This window comes from Haliotis cracherodii, unplaced genomic scaffold (assembly GCF_022045235.1).
Source record: "Haliotis cracherodii isolate W230 unplaced genomic scaffold, xgHalCrac1.p SCAF_5, whole genome shotgun sequence".
Classification (NCBI taxonomy): domain Eukaryota; kingdom Metazoa; phylum Mollusca; class Gastropoda; order Lepetellida; family Haliotidae; genus Haliotis; species Haliotis cracherodii.
In genome coordinates, this window is record NW_027266308.1 from 23,806,533 (window position 1) to 23,833,110 (window position 26,578).

The window sequence follows — 26,578 nt, forward strand, 5'->3', positions numbered from 1 at the left end:
AAATTCTGCTAAATGACAGCGTTATCAGATTAGTGCGACGCTAGAGGCAAGTTAAGAGATAGTTAGAATACAGGTCTTTGTAAAGCAATTCTTATGGAATTAATTCCTTTTGACATGTAAATGCATTAAAAAAACACGTGTTTTTAATTTGCAAGGACACACTACCCATCAGAAGAGATGATACCAACAAAGACTTTATACTTGTCTACATATATGGTCAGTTACTAGACAAGGCTCGCTAAATGAAATGGGTTTTACTTATACAGGATATTTTACCATCCCTAAACACACTAGCGTGATAGATGGGTCAACAAATACTTAACAAACAGGAAACGCAGCACATAATCTAACTCGACTATGAGACTATGGTTATTTAAAGAAGAAAAGGGCGATCGGTAGGCTAGTGGTTAAAGCGTTAGCTCGTCACGCAGAAGACCAGGGTTCGATTCCCCATATGGGTACAATGTGTACATCCCATATTTAGTGTCCCCGGACGTGATATTGCTAGAATATTGCTAAAAGGGGCATAAAATAATACTCACTCTTGTAGAGAAACAAGGAACTCAGAAATGTATAAAGGTCAATTGCGTGAGTGAGTATAACATTATTTTACGGTATGTCAACTAGTGAAGGTCATAGACGATATACGCTTTTGTTACGAGGTGCTGACAAACACAATAAGAGAAAACAGAGATTGGAACCCAGGATCATAGGTTTAATTGTGGTACCTGGGTTGGACGTGCCCCCTCAGTTATTAGAATTATAACTACTGAAAGACAAACGTCATTGTGCCATCGGTGAAAATATATTCCTGTCATACATTGAATATCACGTTGATAGGATAATCATGTTTGAAAGTACGATAAGGGGAAACGGTGCACACGAAGAGCACTTCTGTGATTGCAAACGAGTCATGTCACACGTCGGAAGTTGTGTCTTCCACCTTGGGAATTGATGCAGGCCAATTCCGCTTCAATGAGACTGGAGAATGGTTGGGTAAGGTTGTTGGAGGACTTGGAAGATGTTGCAAACATCATTCATTTGATCGCAGTTCGATTGGTGACAGATTTGGGATCTTGCAGGCCAGGATAACACATTGGCATTGATTCAGTTTCTATTGCACAACTCAAGCAACATGTGGTATGGCGAGATCGTGATGCAATGATACTTAAGGGCCGATCTGTTGCAAAAACGGTACAACTTCCGTTTGTAATATATCATCCCGGCAACTCGCAGCATCCAATTTTCCATCAAGTACAATTGGAGTTCTTCCGGTAGCCGTCATTCTCTCAAGATCATAACGCCACCACGTCCAAAGCGATCGCCTTCAAGAACACATGGCGTGACATAACGTTTACCTCTACGCCCGTAGTCACGTGCCCTGCAAGTGGAGTCATCAGTAAAGCGGACCACTGCAAGTGCTGACAGCACCATTGGAGACGTCGAAGTTGACATCGTTCTGGCGTCAAGATTGTCCGTCTGGCTGGACGCCTCGCGCTGATAACCGTAGATGCATAGTGAGATTGGCCTCTGCTCCCAGGATGGTGCGGGCTGTTAGAGTTGCTGTCGAGGATACGTCGTTTGAATCCACACCTCATGGCGAGGGCTTTCACGCGTTGACGGCCACTACGGGAGCGGCCTCTGATGTGGTTGTTATGTTGATAACGTTGTCATCGATGTCACATGGCGTTCCTATCGACATTGAATTGACGTGCGATGTAACGGAAGGCGCGGCGCAATGAAAACAATCAAACGTGCTTTTTTTCTAAACTCTGCACTTCCCAAGACTGCTTCGAGTATATAGAATATAGAATATAGAATTGGATATTTGTCCTTTTATATATAACATTAGAATTTCCTTCCAATAATCTTCATTTCTTGCACGAGAACTTCAGCAACCCATGCTTGACGTAAAAGGCAACCATGCTTGTCGTAAGAGGCGACTAACGGGATCGGGTGGTCAGGCTCGCTGATGCATGTCATCGTACCCCAATTGCGTGGATCGATGCTCATGATGTCAATCACTGGATTGTCGGGTCCAGACTCGATTATTTACAGACCGCCGTCATATAGCTGGAATATTGCTGAGTGCGGCGTAAAACAAGAACCCAAACAACATTTCTTATACGAAACATGCAGTACAATCCACATTTGCTGGGTTGCTTTTTCATAAATATGTTCAAGGTTTACATTCTAAAAATCATGTAAAGGTTTAAGTTTTACTTTTGCGTATATTTTGTAAGGATTCAGGATTATATTTTCAAAATAGTTGTGTTGAGAACATGTTATTTCTTCTTGAAAGTAATTAAATAACGTGAAACCAATAAACTAAACAGGCACACTTTTGTTTGTGCTTAGTTCCTGACTGTTCTCCATCTCTCATGTCTGTCCAGTAGGCTGATCCCTTGAATCATTGATAGTGAGTGGTACGGCAGTAATGTTAATAATTATCTGAGGCCATGGTAACATCAGTTTTATAGTTGTCAATTTAGAATTATGATCGTGTATTGTGTTGAAGGAATACAGTGATATGTCTTCATTAACTTCAGTTTGGATACGGGGCGGTATCTGGGTGGTTAAAGCGTTCGCTCGTCACGCCGAAAGCCCGTTTTCGATTCCTCACATGGGTGCAATGTGTGAAGCCCATTTCTAGTGTCCTCCGCCGTGATATTACTGCAATATTGATAAAAGTGGCATAAAACCATACTCACTCAGGTTGGACAAGAATGATGTAATGTAATAATCTTTACAGGCAAATAACATGCTGAATTTATATTTAGAGGTTGCCATTATTGAGTCATTTCAAAAAAATAGGATGGGATAAAATCAGATATTACAAAGAAATTGCATTTGAAGCTTTCCTGTTACCATTATTGAACATCGAGAACATTGCAACATCACACTGGCCAGCTTTGGTGGACTGGGACGGGGATTGATGACCGCTGTGCACTGAACACAACAACATTGTAGTATCATGGTGGGTTAGTTTGATAGAACACGGACGTTAAATGTTCCATCGTATAAAGACAGCAGTGTCATTTACTGTTTATAAACTGTTGTTGGCAACTGTACTGTTATGAATCTCTTGATAGTCAGTCACCGCTATTTCAGGATGGTGAAGTTAGTTGGCATTGTCCCTGGTCACCCATGGGATTCTGGCAGATACTGCTCATTGTTGAAGGCCAGCCTTGACGGTTTAAGCGTGGATTGTTTACAGATGCCAATACTCCCCAGGGTATCATTATTCTCCTTCAGGGCTGTCATTGATTTACCTTGATTCTTTTGATTATCAGAAGGGAATGCTTGATGCGTCTGGAGATTGACTCTGTCGTCATCCAACCACTCCTCTGACATCCAGATACCATCATGCGGAGATTTGGTTCTAAAACTTTGCACGATTTAGTCCTAAAACTGCCCAGAACACTGCCAGTTTCAAGTTGCCGGCAGAGCACTATCCAGTGTATTGCCACAATGATATTACTATAAATGGTAATTGCATCTGGGATATGTCTGTATTGTGATTGCTAGTATTTGGTGACATGATACACCAGACAGCAATTCACAGGCATTCAGTAATGAAATCATTAAAACCTACATTTACCATGTCAACAGAGCATCAATGTTTTGTTTAAAGGCTATTATTATATGCCCTTTCATGTATAACAGCTTAACACCAATCATCAATCTCATTTTGGAGGGTAAAGAGTTTTAATCATGGAACAATCCCATTACTCCAGTGTTGAAACTTGAAGCTGGAGAGATGCGTATGTGATTGGTGCGGCCAGATTCAACCTGGTGATCTTCGCCAATGGGTTGCAGATGACAGAGCAGATGGTCGACAGGGGGTGGCTTGCTACAAAACACTTAGTTATTATGTACAATTGTCAGCAACAGATGCTACCTGAGGGTCATCAATCATACCGATGGAACTAGAAAAAATACTTATGGCCAGAGATGACAATACAATCCAACGCAAACATCAATCTGGTGAACACGTAATGCTATACAACTATTTATATCTATTGATTTTTGTATATTGTATAATGGTTTCTCTCTCTTCTCCGAATGTGTAAGGATTTTTGGTTTAACAAGTGTTAACGAAATATAATGATATACAAACTGTATCAATCGGATTATCAGATAATCTAGAAATTGGAAGACAAAGAGAGATGTAAACTCAACATGGTTTCTTATCTTTTCGGTTTTCTGATCTTTTCAGTTTTCTGATTCATTTGGCCTCCATGTGGGATATCTTACTTCCACGAAAACGCACCGAAATTAATCATTATCAATTATAAGTATCAATTTTCATGACCCAGCACAAAGTTCTATATTAGCATATAAATGTAATAATTTGTGACCCTCCCTATTTTTTCTGTTGAAGCTCTAGTTCGGAGTAGGATGTCAGTGTCTCTATTCATTGAGTATAGTTAAGTGACAAGGCAGTTTTCACAAATGATTGTCAAACAGTAACACATTTACACTCCCTAACATCGTGCCCAGGATAAAAAAGGAAATAAATTTTGTCGACCACACTTTAGACTCAAATAAAACCACTGTGTGAAACCGAAAATTTGGTAACAGAATTCCCGAGGATAGTAATTCTGTTTCTGTGGATCCTTTCAGCCCTCTTGAAGCGTAATCCCGAGTGAGTCTATTTTAGGGACATTTACAACAAGAATAACTCAGACGCTTTGGGCCTAAAATGTGTCCTGTTTTTAAAGACAGTTAAGTCATTCCCACAATCAATTCATTAAAGAAGCCTGATTGAAGGGAGTCTGTGTGTCATGGCAGCTGGATGCAGTTAATGATGAGGCATGAGATGCGAGGATGCTGGGTTTGAACAATACTCGACTGGCCAAATACATCCTTACCACTTTATAACATTCTATTTCACAAAGTAAAGCACTTAAGCCTTCATCTTTTGTGTGCTATAAATATAAAACTACATGAGACGTGATGGTCAGGTTGCATGTGGATTGTATGGGGATACGAGTACCTTTCTGGTTTGGAGTTTTAAAAAAGCCTTTCCCTTATTATATGGTTTTTTTGCTGAATGCAGAGTCCGTTGTTCGACTCCAACTATGTCAGAAGCATGCGTTTATGAATCACTATCATACAGTGATGATACAAGGCGTAAGGCCCGGGTAACATTCTCCACCAGTGGCACCTGTCACAAACACACGCAAAGCCAAGTCAATTGTTCAGCTGATTTGTTTGTTTGTTGTTTAACGCCACACTCAGCAATATTCGAGCCATTTGACAGCAGTCTGTAAATAATCGAGTCTGGATCAGACAATCCAGTGATTTACATCATGCTCATTGATCTATGCATTTGGGATTCGTTGACATGCATCAACCAAGTCACCGAGCCTGACTACCTGATCCTGTTAGTCGCCTCTTATGACAAGCATGGGTTGCTGAAGACCAGTTCTACGGAACACACACGGGGATGTATGTAATATTGGATATTATCTTTGTCAAACATGAAAATGTTCTTCATAAGTCTACTATAATTTATTTCTCTGAGGCCTTGAGTGTTTTAACCGTTATCAAATAATTTTGGAGGAAGAGTCGGAGAACTCTCTTTGAAATCATCGTAGAAAAAGCTCGATTGTACCCTAAAAGTTGTGAAATGTAGACACGAAAGGCTGCTGGAATATTGCTCAACATAAAGGGAAATTTGAATTTTGTAAACTTGAAGTCAACGCTCTTGTCACACAGTCTTAAGTAAGTCATCAGTAAACCCAATCGTAGATAACAAATATCAATGACCTTAGCCTATCTCTCATCTTCTGTGCTGAACTTCTGGCTACGGAGGTGAAATCTAAAACGGAATCTTGTACGGAATCGTGTCTAAATGAAATTTGAGAAAACTGTTTGTCGTCTAACTACGCGTAATGTTTTCTTCGTGATTTTATATTTCAATATGACAAAAACATTTCATACTGATAAATGTGAACAAACTTGAACTGCATCCCACATATACTAAAACACCCAACTATCTTGAATATTTTGTTCTGGTCTGAGATTCTATACCTTCAAGTAGATCTTTTGGCTGTTTCAAGATCCACATGTGATTAACTCAAATTGTCTCATATATTCTCTGGCAGTATTTACTTAGGCCTTGCTTGATTGTTGTCACAAGTATTGTCAGTAGTTTTTAGGAGGATTTGGTAGTACATTTGCAGGGCCCAACATGAGATCTCTCTGTATATGGATTCTTGTGAAGCTTAGGAATCCAATATATAGCTAGAATGGATCTATTCTACGATGTTTTAGAAATGTCACGAATACAAAGATATTATCCATGATTGTCACATATTTTGATCTAGCTTTGTAGGTTGGATTAGTAGCAATCCCTTCAACGCCAAGTTCTTTGCATAGACAGTTCACATAATTTGTTTACAAATGACAATCATGGTTGACGTTTTGTCAGTTGGAACCATGACAAATTTTCTCACAGCAAGATTTGTAACTGAATTTTAGAAGAACAGGGGTCATTTGTAATCATAGAAATTCCGACGGAGTTTGTGAAACCTTCCATTAATTAAATGAATTTATCCATGGGGAAAGACATTTCACTGTTTCTTTCGCTTGTTTTGCCCTCTGTTTGGTTGAACATCCGTGATTAATTTGAAATTAAAGTCCAAATTGATTTCACACTGTTCACAGAATGTTAAGTCACTAACATTATACATGCTATCGTTTTATTCCTACACATTTCAACACAGCCTGCCTGTAAAACGTAGTTGTTGATGAATGTGTTCCTTGGTGGGTGGACGAACGAGCATGCTATTACTTTTTCTACCATTACCGCATGGAAACATCTTGTTAAAGTACCAATTGACTGCTTGACCAGGATTTGTATTTCCTGATGATGATGTTAAACAGTTATGACCAATCACGTTATTTGTTTGTTGTTAAACGCCGTGCTCAGCAATATTCCTGCTACATGACGGCGGTATGCAAATAATCAAGTTTGGACCGGACAATCCTGTGATTGACATCATGAGCATTGATCTACGCAATTGAAATACGATGACATGCACCAAGTCAGCGACCCTGACCATCCGTTAGTCGCTTCTTACGGGAAGCATGGGTTGATAAATATCAATTCTAAACCGGATTCACGGGGTCAAATTAAAGAATTACACTTTGGTGTCCGAGGATATCAACCCACATATTGAAATGAACACGTTACGTAGCGACTTTATTTGAGCGACGAAGTGAGGCAATTCAAACAACACGCTGCTGTCTGCTATTCCTATTTCAAAGATCTATTTTTGGGGGGCATGGTTTCGTCCGCCTACTGAATTCAGCCAGTGTATCAGTTTCACACAGGGCAGCAATTAACTGAATATTACCGTCACTGCAACCGAGCTAATTTTACTGAAGAAATTAAGAAGAAACACAGGAATAGGGATAATATAAATCTGACATTTATCACTTTCTAAAGTAATCATGTCTGTTACCATAAATCTATTATCAAATATCTTTTGCTTTCAGAAACATCAAACATAAGATCAGCATCTAATCTTCAGAATCGGAATACATTGTAGCTTGGCGACGATCTACCTGCTCACTGGTTCTTTGATCCAGCATCCAATTCTGCAGAGGTCATAGTGGTATTAAAGACTTATTGTTCTCTGGAGGGGTGGTATTTCCTGGGTCGAGAAGATTGAAGTTGGGTCTGGATTAGCCGAACTTATTGTGGACTGATTTGAGGCCTGCGTTGACTGACAACAATGAATCCATGGACAGCATGTTTGGTGGTGGTGGTCGCTGTGCTGTCTCTGTTGTCTCACATTCAGGCCAGACATGCATGGGAGAACCCAGGCTGCTTCAAAATGGGTAAGTGGATGGATGTGTCATGTATACTCGGAGTGAATGCAGACTCTAAGTATAGCCGTTGTACTTGAGATAGGGATGAGTGTGTGTGTCCGATGTCTACTAGAGTGGTTGATGTAGGTAGTGGATGTATTGTAGATTCATGCAGACTCTAAGTATAGCTGGTTTACTTGAGATAGGGATGGGTGGGTGTGTCCGATATCTACTAGAGTGGTTGATGTAGGTAGTGGATGTGTTGTAGATTCATGCAGACTCTAAGTATAGCTGGTTTACTTGAGATAGGGATGGGTGGGTGTGTCCGATATCTACTAGAGTGGTTGATGTAGGTAGTGGATGTATTGTAGATTCATGCAGACTCTAAGTATAGCCGGTGTACTTGAGACAGTGAGTGAGTTTGATTTTACGCCGCTTTTAGAAATATTCCAGCAATATCACGGCGGGGGGCACCAGAAATGGGCTTCACACATTGTACCCATGTCGGGAATCTAAAAAATTATTTAATTTTTTTTTTTTAAAAATATGTCTGGAATCTACTGGAGACAGGGATGGGTGGGTGTGTCAGAGTATACTCTGGGTGGTTGATGGGGTGGGTGTACTGTAGACGCATATAGACTGTAACTATTGCCGGTGTACTGGTGAGTGGCTGGTTGTGTCAGATGGTCCACCGTTACTATCTTCTCGCACGTAGCAATGTTGATAACGACCATTCCATTCTATATTATTTACAGGTCATACGAGGACAGTTCATATTCCTGGATGCGTGGCTTTTCAAGTGCCGACAAATGCCTGTCGAGGCTTCTGCACCTCATACGCCATCCCGTCACCCTCCCATACTCTCAACACGAACCCCAATTATCTCATCACGTCACGCGCGGAGTGCTGCAGCATTGTGGACACACATGATGTAAGTATAGCTACGTCAGCTGAGACCCGTGAAGATCCGGGTTAGAATAGGTCTTCAGCAACCAGTGCTTGTCGTAAAAGGCGTCTATGCTTGTCGTAAGAGGCGACTAAGATGATCGGGTGGTCAGGCTTGATGACTTTGTTGATGCATGTCCTCGTATCCCAATTGCATGCATCGATGCTCATGATGTCAATCACTGAAATATCTGGACCAGACTCGATAATTTACAGACCGCCGTCATATAGCTGGAATATTGATGACTGCGGCGTTAAACAACAGACAAACAAACCAACAAACCTCAGCTGAAGACACAACCACTTCAATGTAAAGCTGTGCGCTTGATCTGTCACAGAGGAACCCGTTTCATTTGGACACCTCTTATCTGTATCCTTAGTTTGACTCAAGTTATCAACATTCAAGCCGTAAGATATCAAACGTCAACGCCAGAGAACACCCAGTCTCGATTATCCACAGGAACAGATTCCATTGGGCGTAAAAGGCAACATTACGGTGAAAATTATATGGATAGACGTGATAAAAATCAGTGATGACATCAGGTGTAAACATGTTCTGCCCTACAGGTATTTCAGCTGAAAACAACCATTTCGGCAAAAGAGAGTATGCAGATTATTGTTTTATGTAATTGAAAATTGAAAGCACTGTTGTTAAATTTGATTATGCCTATTCAACCATCATTTCTGCAGCAGTTTGTAAAAAGTCATCCGTGGCGGTGTAATTTTGCGTAAAAACAAATTGGTTCAATGAAAACTGGGACAAGAAATGAATTTGCAACCACATGGCTCCTACCATGTTTGAAATGTTGTAAATCTTTGCCGAAAAAGGAAATTTATTAATTTTCAAAGATAAGTCGTCTAAGATACCTATCAACACATGTGTGTTATGCGATTATTTATTTTAATTTAAAAAAGTTTTAAGTCGAATTTAATATTGTTTTAAAAAGATGTGGAATTATTCTTTGAGTACTGACTAAGAGTCGGTACAGTTCTTTTTTTACTTAATATTTCTTTAATATAATATTACTTCTAAATCAATTGTGAGATATAGTTTCTTTCGCTCCTCAGTTTAATAGCATCAAATGAAAATTAATTTCGAAAGTGTGATATTTAAATCAGTTTGCATGCGATGAGTTTACTGCCAATTGTGTGATACTCGTACAACTGAAATATGCGGATATGAATTTATGACTACTTTAATATCTAAACCTGGCATGAATGAAACTAAAATTGCAAATTATACCAAGCTTATCTCCCCGTCAAAGGACGATTTAAAACGTTCAATTGTTGAGAGGTTGTTAAAGTCATGATAAGTCCTTACATTTTAATAGTTGGAGTTTGAGATATCAGTGGATCTCAAGCAATGCACTGTTGTTTGGGAAATTCACTAATGTAATGGTTAAACAAACATGATCATGAAACCGGATAGTTTAATGCAATATGATTCTGGTTCTCATGTAGGTGCCTTACACATTGGATCCACACCCACGCTGCTACGGCATATAACATTACTCGTTAGAACATTCGCAAGTAGCTCACCCTTTAGATATATTTCCCGGTCATTTATTTGAAATTCCCGTTAATAAATATTCACCTTATTACTACACAAGGGTACTCCTGGGCTGAGTGTTGTTCCCGGATATAGTCTGGTTGCCATTGTTGTATGGTGTTATCATGTAGAGGTAATCTTGATAATCTCCTGAAATGAAGTAAGACGAGTTCTATGGATGAACAACTTCTTTATTACAATTAGTGCGACGTTTCGGTGTAGATCCTAACACCTTTATCAAGCAAGTGGGGGGTTGAAAGGTTGAAGTTTTCACCCACCTCTCGCCCAAACCATGATACATTCATAGCCAATGTTGAGAAAGGGCTTCAACAACAAGCACCAGGGGGAAAAGTGGACTATTTGAGACTTCAGATCGCAAACATTTTAAACACTTGCTTGATAAAGGTGTTAGGATCTACACCGAAACGTCGCACTAATTGTAATAAAGAAGTTGTTCATCCATAGAACTCGTCTTACTTCACCACACCAACTTCTAAATGCCACTCAAAGAAATCTCCTGAAAGCTGGATTTGTATGGGTGTATTATATCCCTTGCTCACTACGCGCATTCAAGACATCAATCACTGCTGCGATGACACATGCCTCGTGTCGCTGGCGTTACCATGCGCATCTCGACATGACCTAACAAGGTGGGTCCGCTACATCACTCTTACACTAGGCAGCATCCGTTTGTTTGTGGAATCTTCATGCTCATGTGTTTGATTTGGTTGTTTCAAACAGATTTAGACGGTTTGTTATTTGCAGCGCTATACTGCTATAGTATGTTTGGGAGGTGGTTCCTTACATCAGAGAGCGTGACGAATGTGTGCTAATCTCTCCTCATATGTTGAGGAGCGACATCTGCAGCTATGTGTTATTACTTGCCAACTTGTTCATCATATGGTATTAAAGAGATTACTAGTGATTCCCTTCAGCAAGATTAGTTTACAGTTTTGTTAATTTATTTCTTGGCTAGATTAAGTCTGTTTTTGTCATGTAGAGTTCCGTTAATCTCCGAAGTGTTTGTGTACCGGTTTGTCGTCCTTTATTCATTTTCTTATTTAACATTCAAAGGACGTACACATGTCTCCCCTCCAAGGTGCTTTTTGCGAACACCTGGGATCATGACATATTTTCAATGATTCATTTATAATTTGCATCGTTATATTGCCTTTTACGCCCAGTGGAATTGGCTGATTACTTTCTGGCATTGACGTTTTATTTTTAATCAGCTGTCTTTGTGAAAACACGAAAGGAAATAAAACGATATGACAATTGAGAACCATTAATTTGACACTGACTGATTGTCAACCATGGCAGCCCAAATTGGTTTTCTTAAGCATTATTGCGTTCAATCTGTTAAACAGCTTTTTAACTTTCAAAAACAGATAAATGTCATTTTAGAAAAAAAGGAATGGTTACATTGGTGACACATCAGACCAGGAGAAATGGTGACTTCCATGAAATATCTCTCAGATAAGAATGGTTACATTAATGGCATCTCTTTGAAAGAGGAATGATGACACTGTGAACTCCCAATGAAATATGGTGAAGAATCGTGGCATTGAACAGTTGGAAACGCACTCAAACTCACTCATGGTGAAATAGTTCCGCTGGTGAGACAATTGTAAGGAAGAGTGACAATAGCGACATTTCACTCAATTCATGGTGACATCTACATATTTGTACAAAACAGTGACAATGACAGACAATTAATGACATTCAAGTAATTAAAGAATGGTGACGGTGATGACATTTCAATCAATAGCCTAAAGGAATGACAATGACACATCGTGGTGAGAAAGTGTATCAATGATTACTATAAAATAATGAGGTATGGTGAACATGATGACCTTTTTGTAAAGAATGATGACAATGATGTCAGTTTACTCATGTAAGGAATGGTGACAATGATGACAGTTTACTCATGTAAGGAATGGTGACAATGATGACAGTTTATTCATGTAAGGAATGGTGACAATGATGACAGTTTACTCATGTAAGGAATGGTGACAGTGATGACAGTTTACTCATGTGAGAAATGGTGACAATGATGACATTTTAATCATGTAAGGAATGGTGACAGTGATGACAGTTTACTCATGTAAGGAATGGTGACAATGATGACATTTTAATCATGTAAGGAATGGTGACAGTGATGACAGTTTACGCATGTAAGGAATGGTGACAATGATGACAGTTTACTCATATGAGGAATGGTGACAATGATGACAGTTTACTCACTTAAGAAATGGTGACAATGATGACAGTTTACTCATGTAGGGAATGGTGACAGTGATGACAGTTTACTCATGTAAGGAATGGTGACAGTGATGACAGTTTACTCACTTAAGAAATGGTGACAGTGATGACAGTTTACTCATGTAAGGAATGGTGACAATGATGACAGTTTACACATGTAAGGAATGGTGACAATGATGACAGTTTTCTCACTTAAGAATAGGTGATAGTGATGACAGTTTATTCACTTAAGAAATGGTGACATTGATGACAGTTTACTCATGTGAGGAATGGTGACAATGATGACAGTTTACTCATGTGAGGAATGGTGACAATGATGACAGTTTACTTATTGAAGGAATGATGACAATAATGACATCTTAAAGACGACATTTCAGTTAATAACGAATTGTTACAACAATTTCACACATTATGTTTCAGGTGAAGATGCGTGTGCGCTGCATGGATGGGTTCCGGGAGGTTGTATTCAAGTCTGCTCGTACCTGCGCTTGCTCCATCTGCCGGAGAAGCTAACCCACCAGCAACAGGACCACAACTACCACAACACATGATGGGGTCAATCTCAACAACAACAACAACAACAACAACACACACACACGCACATGAGTAGGAGACATTGATGGGATGTAAGCTCGTTACCTATTCAGTTGGCACAGAACAGAATGCACCATGAGAGGGGCCAGACCCTGGCCAGAAACATGTTACAGGGGTCAATGAAACATTCCACTTTGCTGTAATCATCATTGTTTCAGAGGTACACCGTGAAGTAGGTTCGGGTTCTGCGAAAACAGGTGTATCCTACAGATGTACATGTCATGTACTTCTATATTGTAATACCCATGACACTTTTCCTTACGGTAGATAAAGTACACGTGTTTAAGTATGTAGTTTAAGTTGTGTTCTTCTGTACTGACACATAATATTTTTTTTACATGAAGACATATATTTCTCTTGGGGTTTAGGTGAAATATTGCTTTCTTTAAATGTTATTAACTTTTTCTTTTGCAAAAACTTTATTTTACTTCATAAGAGGAGTATGAGTCATACAATAGTCGACAATTATGTGACATTTGTGGCGTGGAGACAGTTCCATTGAGAGCATGGAGGGAGATATATCTCAGTTGTCTGACATCATTGAAGATGCTACGCCCAAACTTTACCTCCCAAAGAAACCATCCGACGACTTCAGCTATCATGTTTCTCGCGTGACATCAGAAACGTTCAATGACAAAGAAAAGTAAAATTTCTATCAGAAAGATTTTTTACTATCTCATTTTTTTGAAAGAATTAACGTGTTAGTTGAGACAAAACAGATTAGGTTCCCGTCAATCACCTCAGCTATTTGATATGCAGTCAAAGTAAATTTCATAGTTTTGTTTTAAGGTTCATGTTCATATACATTCTGTTCAAATATAAACATAATTGCCAGACCAAAGATGTTAAAATAAATATTTGTTCACGTTGAATTATTAATGAAGAGAAGTGCATTAATGTTTAAAGAAGGGGTCAATTACTTGAAAATGATTTATATTAATTGTTCATCATGGACTATTTTGAAGATGTTTTAGATGTTTAGTGAATATATTGGTAATCGTTGCATGTTGTCGAACTGACATTTTCGTATTGTGTTTAAATGTACGTTCGTACCCCAGTCAGTCGTGTTTCAAAGCGAGTGTTTATAGGTGAGGCTTGCTTTCTATCCCAGTCAATAGTGTTACAAGGTGAGGCTTGCTTTCTATTCCAGTCAATAGTATTCCAATGTGAGGCTTGCTTTCTATCACAGTCAATAGTATTTCAAAAGTATTTCAAGGCGAGGCTTGCTTTCTATCCTAGTCAATAGTGTTTCAAGGTGAAGGTTGCTTTCTATCCCAGTCAATAGCATTTCAAGGTGAGGCTTGGTTTCTATCATAGTCAGTAGTGTTTTAAGATGAGGCTTGCTTTCTATCCCAGTCAATAGCATTTCAAGGCGAGGCTTGGTTTCTGTCAAAGTCAGTAGCGTTTTAAGGTGAGGCTAGGATCCCATCCCAATCTGTAGTGTTTCAGTTTGAGGTTATATTCATTTGTGACTGAGTAGTTATAAAGCTTTAGTAAGGTTCGTAAGGAAAATACTTCTACATGCTATGAACTTGTGTTTGTTCGGTGGGCAATGAGATTGACAACATCCTGTAACTTTCTGTGTTTTCAGTGTGCTCTGCTATCCCTGTTTCGCTTGGTTTTCATGGCCCTCATCATTGGCAGGTTACAAACATTGTTCATTAGCTCTCTCTGCTGTCTGGTGTTACCCGATTGCTGGTGTGCTTAATCCTGTGATCCCAATCATACTCTGGTCAGCATGTGCTCATGCATATTATTCCAGTCCTATTGATTCCAATTGAGTAAGCATGAGATATATGGATGAACAATTTCTTTATTACAATTACAATCCATATATCTTATCCTTACTATTGCTTCTAAATACCTATCAAAGAAGTGATTCTAATTTGTCCACACATTCTTATCATTTCCAGTTTGTCAGAACATTTTTATGCTTATATTGATAGGTGCAGATAGAATACTCTTAATACGTCAACATGAGATGGGGGTTACTTGCCTGTTCGACAACGCGATCTTCGTGTTACAAACGTATATGCTTTAACATAGACGTATGATAGTTGAGGCTTTCAGGTCTATATTTCTGGAACAAAGCAGCTAAAAAATAAAACCTGATACATTAGTCAAGAACAATGTCCTGTTTACATATCTCCAAACAGAGTTCCCCAACTATATGTCAAACAGAATGTGCAGTTCCTTGTCTTTTCATTCGCTAATTTATCTTTTCTCACGTTTGCTGTTGGTTTGATGACTGAGAGTAGAGGCGATGCTGTGCAAATGTAAAACATGTATTAATGTTTTGATGGATTTCCCAAGACTAGAGGCTGGACAAAGAAATCATTAAACTATCCTAAATCTTTTTTCACAGATGCTTATGACAGTTGTATAAGTGGGAGATGATTTTGCTATATTTATATAAGGAAATCTATTTTTTGGTAACACGAGTATGATTAATTACTTGTGTGAGCCGTGGTTCATCACATGTCAGAGAGTGCCCAAAATAAATCTATAACATTCCTATCATCAGAAGCAGTATTGTGTCATCAAAACATCTTGTTCAAGAAATAAGTTGTCAGCTTTTCATAGATTACATGTGAGTTATTTTCTTAAGATAGAAATGATGGATAAAGAGCATACAGAATCAATAACATCCTTTTAAAAATAAATTCTAAATGTAAATTAGTTATGAAAAATAGGTCATGCATTTTTTTGTGATTGACATAAAGCATGTAGCGACACCGTTATTGGTCACGTTCGTGGATTAAACCAATGGCATTGATTTAGTCCAGACACAAAGGTGGTAGGTAGTTAATGACAAGGGCTCGGGCAAGGCTACATGTTGCTGGGTGATGGCAGTTAGTTCGTGTCAGTGCATGGTGTACGGTGACATTGTTTGAAACACCTACAAAGAGTTAAAAAATCTTGTCAGTGACTTGTCACTTTTCTAAAAAGTAAAACTTTGAATAGAGACTCATAATGCGGTCCTGCTAGCCTCAGTTATGCCTGTGATATAATGATATTGTTGAAGAAGAAAAGATTCTTGGTCTTAAATCCCTTGCAATGTACTCTGGAATTGTGTAGTAAATGATTTAATGCAAATCAATACCAAATGAGTTGATGGTACTCCTGCTTCGATAATGCCTTCTACTTGTCCAGATACCATGTCAGTGTGAATAAGAGGTTACACTAAAGTTATAAACAACGTGTGTCGTGACTTTGGGCTTTCTCCTACATTTAACTGAGATGTCATTACAATACTGAAATACTGTTTCAAGCAGAAGCCTGAATCACTCACTCACTTATGATGGCACTGCTTGTGTTGTGCGTTGGTGTAAATTGCCGATGCTACTAATTAATGCAGTTGCTGCTGAAAGTATTGATGCTGCTGTGACTGTGGTCATCAGTGGGATTAAAAGGTGAAGTCAAGATATGAAAGATCACAATACATTGTTCTGGAGTAAAACCGTCTGAATGCATTTCAGTTTCTTTCATATGATATTTGAACATAAAATTTGTCAAATGCTGATACTATCTCTTAAGTAAAAACAAACACATGGTCTTACTGAATAATGGACTGTATACAATAAAATCAAAATGTTTATAAGTTCCATTGTATAGACAATGTAGATATCAGATGATTTAAATAATGTATGAAATAATACAAATCAATGACATTTTGCGCATCAGTAAGCTCTTTCAGCCATCGTATCCTTCTAGCTAATTTCACTGCCATAGTGTTTGGTGACTTGTTGTCTGATAGATGTGCACTTATCGTGCACAACATTCCTTTGATCACCTGAACAACAGCCACATCTTAAGCCACACCAGCCATGGAACGAGACCACTTGCATCATGCATGGCTTTATGCAGCTTATACAACTAAGACGTGGAACTCTAAATAACTTAAGATAACTCTAAATAACTACCAACAAAACAGACACTTCAACTGATTTGTGTTCTATTTTGGGGCCACGAAGGTTCTGACCGAATGAAATTGTAAACACATCGCAGTACACCACTAATTAGATTGGTGCTTGATTGACATGTGGATAAATTGTTGGATTCGTCTTCTGCTTCACACCCGCCGCGATGGAGCAAGTGAAGTCCAATTTGTCAGACCACGTGTACTGGTTCCAGCAGTGATAATTGTAAGCGAGGACAACAACGGGTGTCGAAGCTAAGGAGGTTGTAGACAGCAGCCTGGGTGACTTGACACGTTTTATATTGAAATGTAAGAATTAGGCAGGTTTTGTTCAGTAGGGGGTCGCGGATAGCTGTTACCGTGAGCCAGGACATTGACACCTGACTGTGAAGTCATTCACTCCTTTAATTTCTTTCAACGCATTCTTTTCTGTTTTTACATTTTTTTCACATTAAACCCTTGCTTGAAATTATCACAAGCAAACGATATCTCATTGTAAGGCAGTAACCTCATGCTCTGAAACAAAACCTACATTTGTAAACTTTGAATTTCTTGGTATATATGATTCCTTGTCCTGCAAGAATAGGTTTAATTGTAGCTGTGTGTTGAAAGTGAGCTTTGATTGTAACGACTGCGTGAAAAGTAAACTTGATATGTTGTAATACCTCACTATTTTGAATCTAAATTGAAAGAATTATTTTGTTCAAATAATATCTATTTCTTGACATTTGTTTCCTTGGTATACCTGTGAGTACTTGGTGCATGGTCATTGGCGATTAGAGCTTTGAATGGATCTCCTTATTAGGAAGTATATGTTGTTTAACAACTTGTCCAGGTGGCCCCATAATTATAATTGACCTGTCTCGCTATTTATTGTCAACAAATCTATATATGAAAATAGATATGATATATATCTATATATTTACCTGTGTGGTAGTATACACCACATTTATTTATTGCAAATCATAGATATTTCTATTTATATGTGTGTATATTGTGAAGAGGTGCAATATTTTGAAGTGAAAAGAAATTATTTTTCTAACCCCTAGTGCGTATTCCATATAATGTGATCAGTGTTTCATATCCAATGAAACACACATTGGTTTCTTAAATTGTAACTATGGGTAAAAAGTATTTATGTTTCAAGTCTATTACGTCCCCTTCAGTATAAGATGTTTACAGCTTTTTAATCATTTCCAGAAGATTGAGATGTAACGAGGTGATGAAATGTGCTGCTTTGCTTTAGTTCTGATATCCACACCTAATGTTGGGGTCCATTGAGAATTATTTTGAATAAAATATTGTCACAAGGCAACAGGACTCTTGGCTTTTCTTTTACGCTTGTGTTCCTACCGTTGTAATACATCATTGGAAGTATGTTCTTCCCCTTCTGGGCGAGAGGGTTAACTGCCGGAGTACATCATTTTCTGGTTGAGATGGTTGGAGTACCATCTGCTTGGCTGGGGGGGTTTACTGCTAGAGTACCCATCTGCCCGGCTGGGAGGGTTAACTGCTAGAATACCCATCTGCATGGCTGAGAAAGTTGACTGTTGGAGTACCCATCTGCCTGGCTGAGAGAGTTTACTGCTAGAGTACCTATCTCCTAGGTGAGAGGGTTAACTGATGGAGTATCCATGTGCCTGGCTAAGAGGTTAAACTGCTAGAGTACCCATCTGCATGTCTGAGAGGTTTAACTGCTAGAGTACCTATCTTCTAGGTGAGAGGGTTAACTGCTGGAGTACCCATGTGCCTGGCTGAGAAAGTTGACTGTTGGAGTACCCATCTGCCTGGCTGAGAGGGTTAACTGTTGTAGTACCCATCTGCCTGGCTGAGAGAGTTAACTGCTGGAGTACCCACCTGCCTGGCTGAGAAAGTTGACTGTTGGAGTATCCATCTGCCTGGCTCAGAGGGTTAACTGTTGGAGTACCCATCTGCCTGGCTGAGAGGGTTAACTGCTAGAGTACCCATCTGCCTGGCTCAGAGGGTTAACTGTTGGAGTACCCATCTGCCTGGCTGAGAGGGTTAACTGCTGGAGTACCCATCTGCCTGAAGGAGTGGGTTAACTGCTAGAATACCCATCTCCTTGACTGAGAGGGTTAACTGCTGGAGTACCAATCTGCCTGACTGAGAGGGTTAACTGGTGGAGTACCCATCTGCCTGGCTGAGAGGGTTAACTGTTGTAGTACCCATCTGCCTGGCTGAGATGGTTAACTGCTGGAGTACCCATCTGCCTGGCTGAGATGGTTAACTGCTGGAGTACCCTTCTGCCTGGAGGAGTGGGTTAACTGCTGGAGTATCCATCTGCCAAGCTGAGAGAGTTAACTGCTAGAGTACCCATCTGCCTGACTGAGAGGGTTAACTGCTAGAGTACCCATCTCCTAGGTGAGAGGGTTTAGTCATAGAGTACCCATCTGCCTGCCTGAGAGGGTTAACTGTTGGAGTACCCATCTGCCTGACTGAGAGGTTTAACTGTAGGAGTACCCATCTGCCTGACTGAGAGGGTTAACTGTTGGAGTACCCATCTGCCTGACTGAGAGGGTTAACTGTTGGAGTACCCATATGCCTGACTGAGAGGGTTAACTGTTGGAGTACCCATATGCCTGACTGAGAGGGTTAACTGTTGGAGTGCCCATCTGCGTGGGTGAGAGAGAGTAAACTGCTGGAGTACCCATCTGCCTGACTGAGAGGGTTAACTGCTAGAGTACCCATCTGCCTGGCAGAGAGAGAGAGAGAGAGAGAGAGAGAGAGAGAGAGAGAGAGAGAGAGAGAGAGAGAGAGAGAGAGTTAACTGCTGGAGTACCCATCTGCCTGACTGAGAGGGTTAACTGCTAGAGTACCCATCTACCTGGCTGAGAAAGTTGACTGTTGGAGTGCCCATCTGCCTGGCTGAGAGGGTTAAGTCATAGAGTACCCACCTGCCTGGCTGAGAGGGTTAACTGCTAGAGTACCCATCTGCCTGGAGGAGTGGGTTAACTGCTGGAGTATCCATCTGCCAAGCGGAGAGAGTTAACTGCTGGAGTACCCACCTGCCTGGCTGAGAGGGTTAACTGCTGGAGTACCCACCTGCCTGGCTGAGAGGGTTAACTGCTGGAGTACCCATCTGCGTGGGTGAGAGAGAGTAAACTGCTGGAGTACCCATCTGCCTGACTGAGAGGGTTAACTGCTAGAGTACCCATCTGCCTGGCAGAGAGAGAGAGAGAGAGAGAGAGAGAGAGAGAGAGAGAGAGAGAGAGAGAGAGAGAGAGAGAGAGAGAGTTAACTGCTGGAGTACCCATCTGCCTGACTGAGAGGGTTAACTGCTAGAGTACCCATCTACCTGGCTGAGAAAGTTGACTGTTGGAGTGCCCATCTGCCTGGCTGAGAGGGTTAACTGTTGGAGTATCCATCTGCCTGGCTGAGTGGGTCAACTGTTGGAGTGCCCATCTCCTAGGTGAGAGGGTTAAGTCATAGAGTACCCATCCGCCTGGCTGAAAGGGTTAACTTTTGGAGTATCCATCTGCCTGGCTGAGAGGGTTTACTGCGTGAGTACCCATCTGCCTGGCTGAGAGGGTTAACTGCTAGAGTACATATCTGCCTGGAGGAGTGGTTTAACTGCTAGAATACCCATCTGCCTGGCAGAGAGAGAGAGTTAACTGCTGGAGTACCCATCTGCCTGACTAAGAGGGTTAACTGGTGGAGTACCCATCTGCCTGACTGAGAGTGTTAACTGCTAGAATACCCATCTGCCTGGCTGAGAGTGTTAACTGCTAGAATACCCATCTGCCTGGCTGAAAGAGAGTTAACTGCTGGAGTACCTATCTGCCTGACTGAGAGTGTTAACTGCTAGAATACCCATCTGCCTGGCTGAAAGAGAGTTAACTGGTGGAGTACCCATCTGCCTGACTGAGAGTGTTAACTGCTAGAGTACCCATCTGCCTGGCTGAAAGAGAGTTAACTGGTGGAGTACCTATCTGCCTGGCTGAGAGTGTTAAGTGCTAGAATACTCATCTGCCTGGCTGAAAGAGAGTTAACTGGTGGAGTACCCATCTGCCTGACTGAGAGTGTTAACTGCTAGAATACCCATCTGCCTGGCTGAGAGTGTTAAGTGCTAGAATACCCATCTGCCTGGCTGAAAGAGAGTTAACTGGTGGAGTACCCATCTGCCTGACTGAGAGTGTTAACTGCTAGAATACCCATCTGCCTGGCTGAGAGTGTTAAGTGCTAGAATACCCATCTGCCTGGCTGAGAGTGTTAACTGCTAGAATACCCATCTGCCTGGCTGAAAGAGAGTTAACTGGTGGAGTACCCATCTGCCTGACTGAGAGTGTTAACTGCTAGAATACCCATCTGCCTGACTGAGAGAGTTCACTACTGGAGTACTTATCAGCAACTATGGTTGACACGTAGGCGTGCTTGAAGCAGTTTATCACGGAGGGTCGATTAGCTGTACAGGTGAAAGTCTTAATGGGAAATAATTCACTGAAAGAACACACTGAATGATGTCACAATTTGTATGTATATATTGATATTTATCGGCAATTTATGAAACCGATCCGCTTTCAGATTCAGTTTGTACTGTACATATTTGGACACCTGAACATTTTTCTTCGTACTTATTTAGTCAAGCGAATTTAATAAATGATCCGTTTATAATAAGAGGTTAATTCAACCATGCCTGCTTCAGTTTTACAACTAGAGAGTCAACTCGCAATGCATAACATCAAACGAATATCTAATACAATGTTGCGAACCATCTTTGTATGTCCTGTAGATGTATTCTCTCCTTCAGATGGCCTTTACCACAATGGCATCGAATTCAGTCCATAACTATTTAAAAAACAAATATGAAATAATTTTGTTAGGAAATCACAAAAATGGCACGAGCTTGAAAATAAATGCTATATATAACTATAATTATTGAGCAGTTGCTGTATGGCGCAAAAACTTTCAGACATCAAACATTTTTCTGCTAATAAAATTTCTTAGTCCTGGGTCCACTTGCACAAAGCGATCTTAGCACTAAGATGATCTTAACTCCCATACTTTAACATAGGCTTACGATAGTCGTAGTGCTAAGATCGCTTTGTGCAAGTGGACCCAGGGGCCCTGAAGTCTTCCGTAGCATCTTACATTTTAAGAAGCGAATGTTGCCGATAAGCTCCGTGCGTAAATAATTACATTTAAAACGCTCGATAAAATATTGTTTCATTCTGTGTAGCAGACCACCGGTATGTAAAAACATGTGAACAACACTCTTGGTGTTTGTTGTAAATTATAAAAGAAATTGGACATCTGAAGTTACACATGGCAAGAGCAGTTGGTGATAAATGTAAATAGCTTTTTGAAAAAAATCTAGATCGACGGAAATTATCCCATGAGCAAAATTGGCATTCGTTTCTCTCAAATTTCTCAAACACGTTTGGCTACACAACTTTCTCACATCTTTATGTCGTTGAATCTTATATCAACATTATATATATATTTTAACACAGACGGGCACTTGCTCGACGTATATCGCATATATATTTGGGAACACAGGAACGATAAAAAGTGTGTAAGAAAGCAAATGTTGCAGGTGAAAACATTTTACGTATTTGTAATATCTATAATTTATTGAGATGTGTGTATATTCCAGCCATTTGGTATTTTAAGACACAATTACAATCTTTTTAATGTCAACCGACCGCCTCCTGTGGTCTGTTGGTAGAGCGTCCGCCCTGAGAGCGGAACTTTGGGGTTCGATCCTATGCCGCGTCATACCAAAAGACGTTAAAAGGTGATATTTGGTGTTATTACCCACGTGGTGAAGATACAGGTGGTAAGATACTAAATCCGTACGTCACACGTGTGTCGTTGACCTTGTTTTATTCGTTTTGATTGGATGACCGTGACCTCTGTCACACCGGGACTACTTTTTTCATTCATAGAAAAGCGCGAGACGTCATTCATTTTGCAACTACAAGGAAGAACTGAAGAAATTAATGAGAACGGGAGATATTACAAACACTTTATTAAACCATGCAAAATAGTTACACGCATCAAGCTTCTACAGACATCATATAATCGAGCTATATCCATTTACAATGTACGACCACCGATCAATAGAGCGAGGGTCCCCATGAGCGTGACCCACCCGACCGCTGTCTCAACTTTCAATTTGATTTAACGTAAAAGGATAAGCGTGGTGAAATGAAGTCTGTATAAACTATCTGGACAGATATCCAGACTTACTTGGGATGATCCGGTTGTGCCATCAGTGAACAATAACATTCCCTATCTCTAGCGTAAAACGCTGTGAGTAGATCACGGTTGTCTTTTCTTATTCCGGTGGTGACCTTGCCCTTCGATCGTTCGAAGCTGTCACTGACATGCAAGCAGACTTGAGTTTGTTGATTTTTACGTCTTCAGTATAGGGTGGTTCAGTTAACATGAATGTCTTTGGCGAACACTTCGATTTCCCTCTTCCAAAATGGTACGAACATGATATAAATTCAGCTGATAAGATCAAGGAAACCGAACCATTTTGATTGCACATACGGGACACCGACAGTGCAAGTGACCGACTGTTAGATCTAGTCCGATATTCAAAGCGCGGCGCTAATGTGATTTTTCAAATTTTCTTATAGGTGTCTTTCGTACTTACAACATGGCGCTTGAATTACCATAAGTTGAAGAATTTCTTCCAAAAGGATCTTGAGCATCGGTGCTGTTTTGTTTGCAAACACAACCGCAGGCGCATGTTGTTAATGCGGATACACAGAAATGTCAACAATGCCTATATTTGGGCATATATCAATATATCATGATATTCATGACATCACTAATGGCTCTGCTACTGAAGCTGTTAGCAATACTTTTTTACACTGAAGACACTGCATGCTAATTACTGTCTACAAACAAGTTTGAAGAATGATGTTGGATGATGAATAAAATCTCACCCTCGAGTCGAGTCAAATATATCAACACTCGTTGATGAAAGTGGCAAAAATCTTCGGCAAGCCTTGGAATTTTTCCACTTTTATCAATTCGTGTTGATATATTTGATATCAAAAGACAAACAGGTGAGATTCTCTATTTCACCTCACCCCACTTCATGTCACTGATACTATAATCAAGCAATGAATACTATAATCATAGGGCAATCTATTAGGGCAATCTCTATCATAATGCAATATTTGTCTTCGAAACGGGGTATAAGCAATCTAGCTGCCCCTTAAAAATGCACGTGCAGCTTGACTTGCTCGTGGCGGGGTATGAGAGATATATTCCTCCGCTGAGAAATTTATTTCCCTCCAAGGCGGGATACATAATATTTTATCAAGATCACGAGGACCAATCAAATATCATCATTCTGAAATGGAGGTATGATAAACAGATTTCTCCAAGTCCCTCAGTAATCAAGTATTAATTATCCCTGAACTGGTCCCTTTAAAAGAACTAGTTATCTGAATCTGTCTAGTTCGCTTGCATCTGCAGGTGTGCAGGTGTGACAGGTACAATGTAGAAACTGTTCATGAACCTTCACACACCCTACTGACACCATAATGTATTGATATCAGTAACACTAAGGTGGCCCAGGTGGCCCAGACGTCTAAGGAGCTGACATTCTCTGTATAATTCGCCCTTACAAAAATAAAAATCATGTTTGAAGCGACGCTTTTAAGAATCTGCACTCACTGATCACGCTGTAAAGGAATGTTTGCGCTTGCAATGCAATACCGATCATAAAAACATGAAAATTTACCAGTTAGAATTGGAGACATGTTTACATCCTACGTTACTATATCTCCTACCAGGGTGTATTCTGACAGATGTCGCCCCTAATCGGCAGGAGCATGTTTGTGAATAATCTGCTAAAATCAAACGATTTCTTCCATACGTCCCTGACGTCAAGGACATGTGTAATAGTACTTCTCTCCATAGCAGTACGCCCACGACTGGCGCAGCTTCGTGACAATGACACAGACCCAATCCCTCTCAGCAATGTACACTTGTCCCCGCCTGTCACGGTGTACACAGCTGGCTTGCCCGTCACGGTGTTCACAGGTCCCCTGCCTGTCACGGCGTACACTTGTCCCCTACATGCAACGGTATACACAAGTCTCCCTCCTGCCATGGTGTACACAGGTTCCCTGCCTTTAACGGTGTAAACAAGTCTCCCCCCTCCCCCTGTCACAGTGTAGACGGATTCCGTGCCTGTCACTGTGTAAATATGTCTCCGGCATGTCACGGTGTATGTCCCCGCCTGTCTTGCTGTACACTTGTCCCCCACATGTCACGGTATGCACAAGTCCCCCGTTTGTCACGGTGTACACAGGTCCCCAACCTGTCGTCCCTCGCTTGTCCCTTGCATGTCTTGGTGTACACTTGTCCCCCGGCTGTCACGGTGAACTCTTGCAACCCCCCCACGCGACGGTGTACACTTATAACCTGTCACGGTGTACACAGGTCCCTCACCTGTCACAGTGTACATTTATCCCCCACCTGTCACGGTGTACACAGGTCCCCCGCCTGTCACAGTGTACACTTCTCCCCCACCTGTCACGGTGTACACAGGTCCCCTGCCTGTCACAGTGTACACTTCTCCCCCACCTGTCACGGTGTACACAGGTCCCCTGCCTGTCACAGTGTACACTTCTCCCCCACCTGTCACGGTGTACACACGTCCCCCGCCTGTCACGGTGTACACAGGTCCCCCGCCTGTCACGGTGTACACAGGTCCCCTGCCTGTCATGGTGCACACAGGTCCCCTGCCTGTCACGATGTACACAGGTCCCCCGCCTGTCACGGTGTACACGGGTCCCCTGCCTGTCATGGTATACACAGGACCCCCGCCTGTCACGGTGTACACTTGTCCCTCACCTGTCACGGTGTACACAGGTCCCCCGCCTGTCACGGTGTACACACGTCCCCCGCCTGTCACGGTGTACACAGGTCCCCCGCCTGTCATGGTGTACACTCGTCCCCCGCCTGTCATGGTGTACACAGGTCCCTCACCTGTCACAGCGTACACAGGTCCCTCACCTGTCACAGCGTACACAGGTCCCTCACCTGTCACAGTGTACACAGGTCCCTCACCTGTCACGGTGTACAAAGGTCCCCTGCCTGTCACGGTGTACACAGGTCCCCCGCCTGTCATGGTGTACACAGGTCCCCCGCCTGTCATGGTGTACACAGGTCCCCTGCCTGTCATGGTGTACACAGGTCCCCCGCCTGTCATGGTGTACACAGGTCCCCCGCCTGTCACGTTGTACACAGGTCCCCCGCCTGTCACGGTGTACACAGGTCCCCCGCTTGTCCCTCACATGTCACGGTGTACACAAGTACCCCGCCTGCTATCATGTACACATTTAATAAGCAGTTTTCCGCCTGTCATGCTTTATACGGGTCTCTAACTGTTACGCTTATGCAGGTCATATTCTGATATGGCAGTGTAAATTATTGTTAAACAATGATTGTTACTGTATTACATTGTTTCTGCTGGAATAAGCGTTCATTGCATTGCA

At 41.1% G+C, this 26,578-nt stretch overlaps 2 protein-coding genes across 3 annotated transcripts in view; one reads left to right on the plus strand and one right to left on the minus strand.

The window, feature by feature from the left end:
• LOC139443155 (thyrostimulin alpha-2 subunit-like) overlaps window positions 1-18,363 on the plus strand; it is a 36,419-nt gene extending 18,056 nt beyond the window's left edge. For both annotated transcript variants that reach the window (XM_071224114.1, XM_071224113.1), the window contains 3 exons: window positions 7,510-7,854; window positions 8,580-8,755; window positions 13,001-18,363. In XM_071224114.1, the coding sequence (XP_071080215.1) occupies window positions 7,749-7,854; window positions 8,580-8,755; window positions 13,001-13,093 (375 nt within the window). In that variant the 5' untranslated portion in view covers window positions 7,510-7,748 and the 3' untranslated portion in view covers window positions 13,094-18,363. The remainder of the gene's footprint in view (window positions 1-7,509; window positions 7,855-8,579; window positions 8,756-13,000) is intronic.
• Window positions 18,364-25,545: 7,182 nt separating this feature from the next.
• LOC139443610 (allergen Ani s 10-like) lies at window positions 25,546-26,292 on the minus strand. The gene has a single exon (XM_071224569.1). The coding sequence runs from the start codon at window positions 26,290-26,292 to the stop codon at window positions 25,546-25,548; it is 747 nt and encodes a 248-aa protein (XP_071080670.1).
• Window positions 26,293-26,578: the final 286 nt, after the last annotated feature.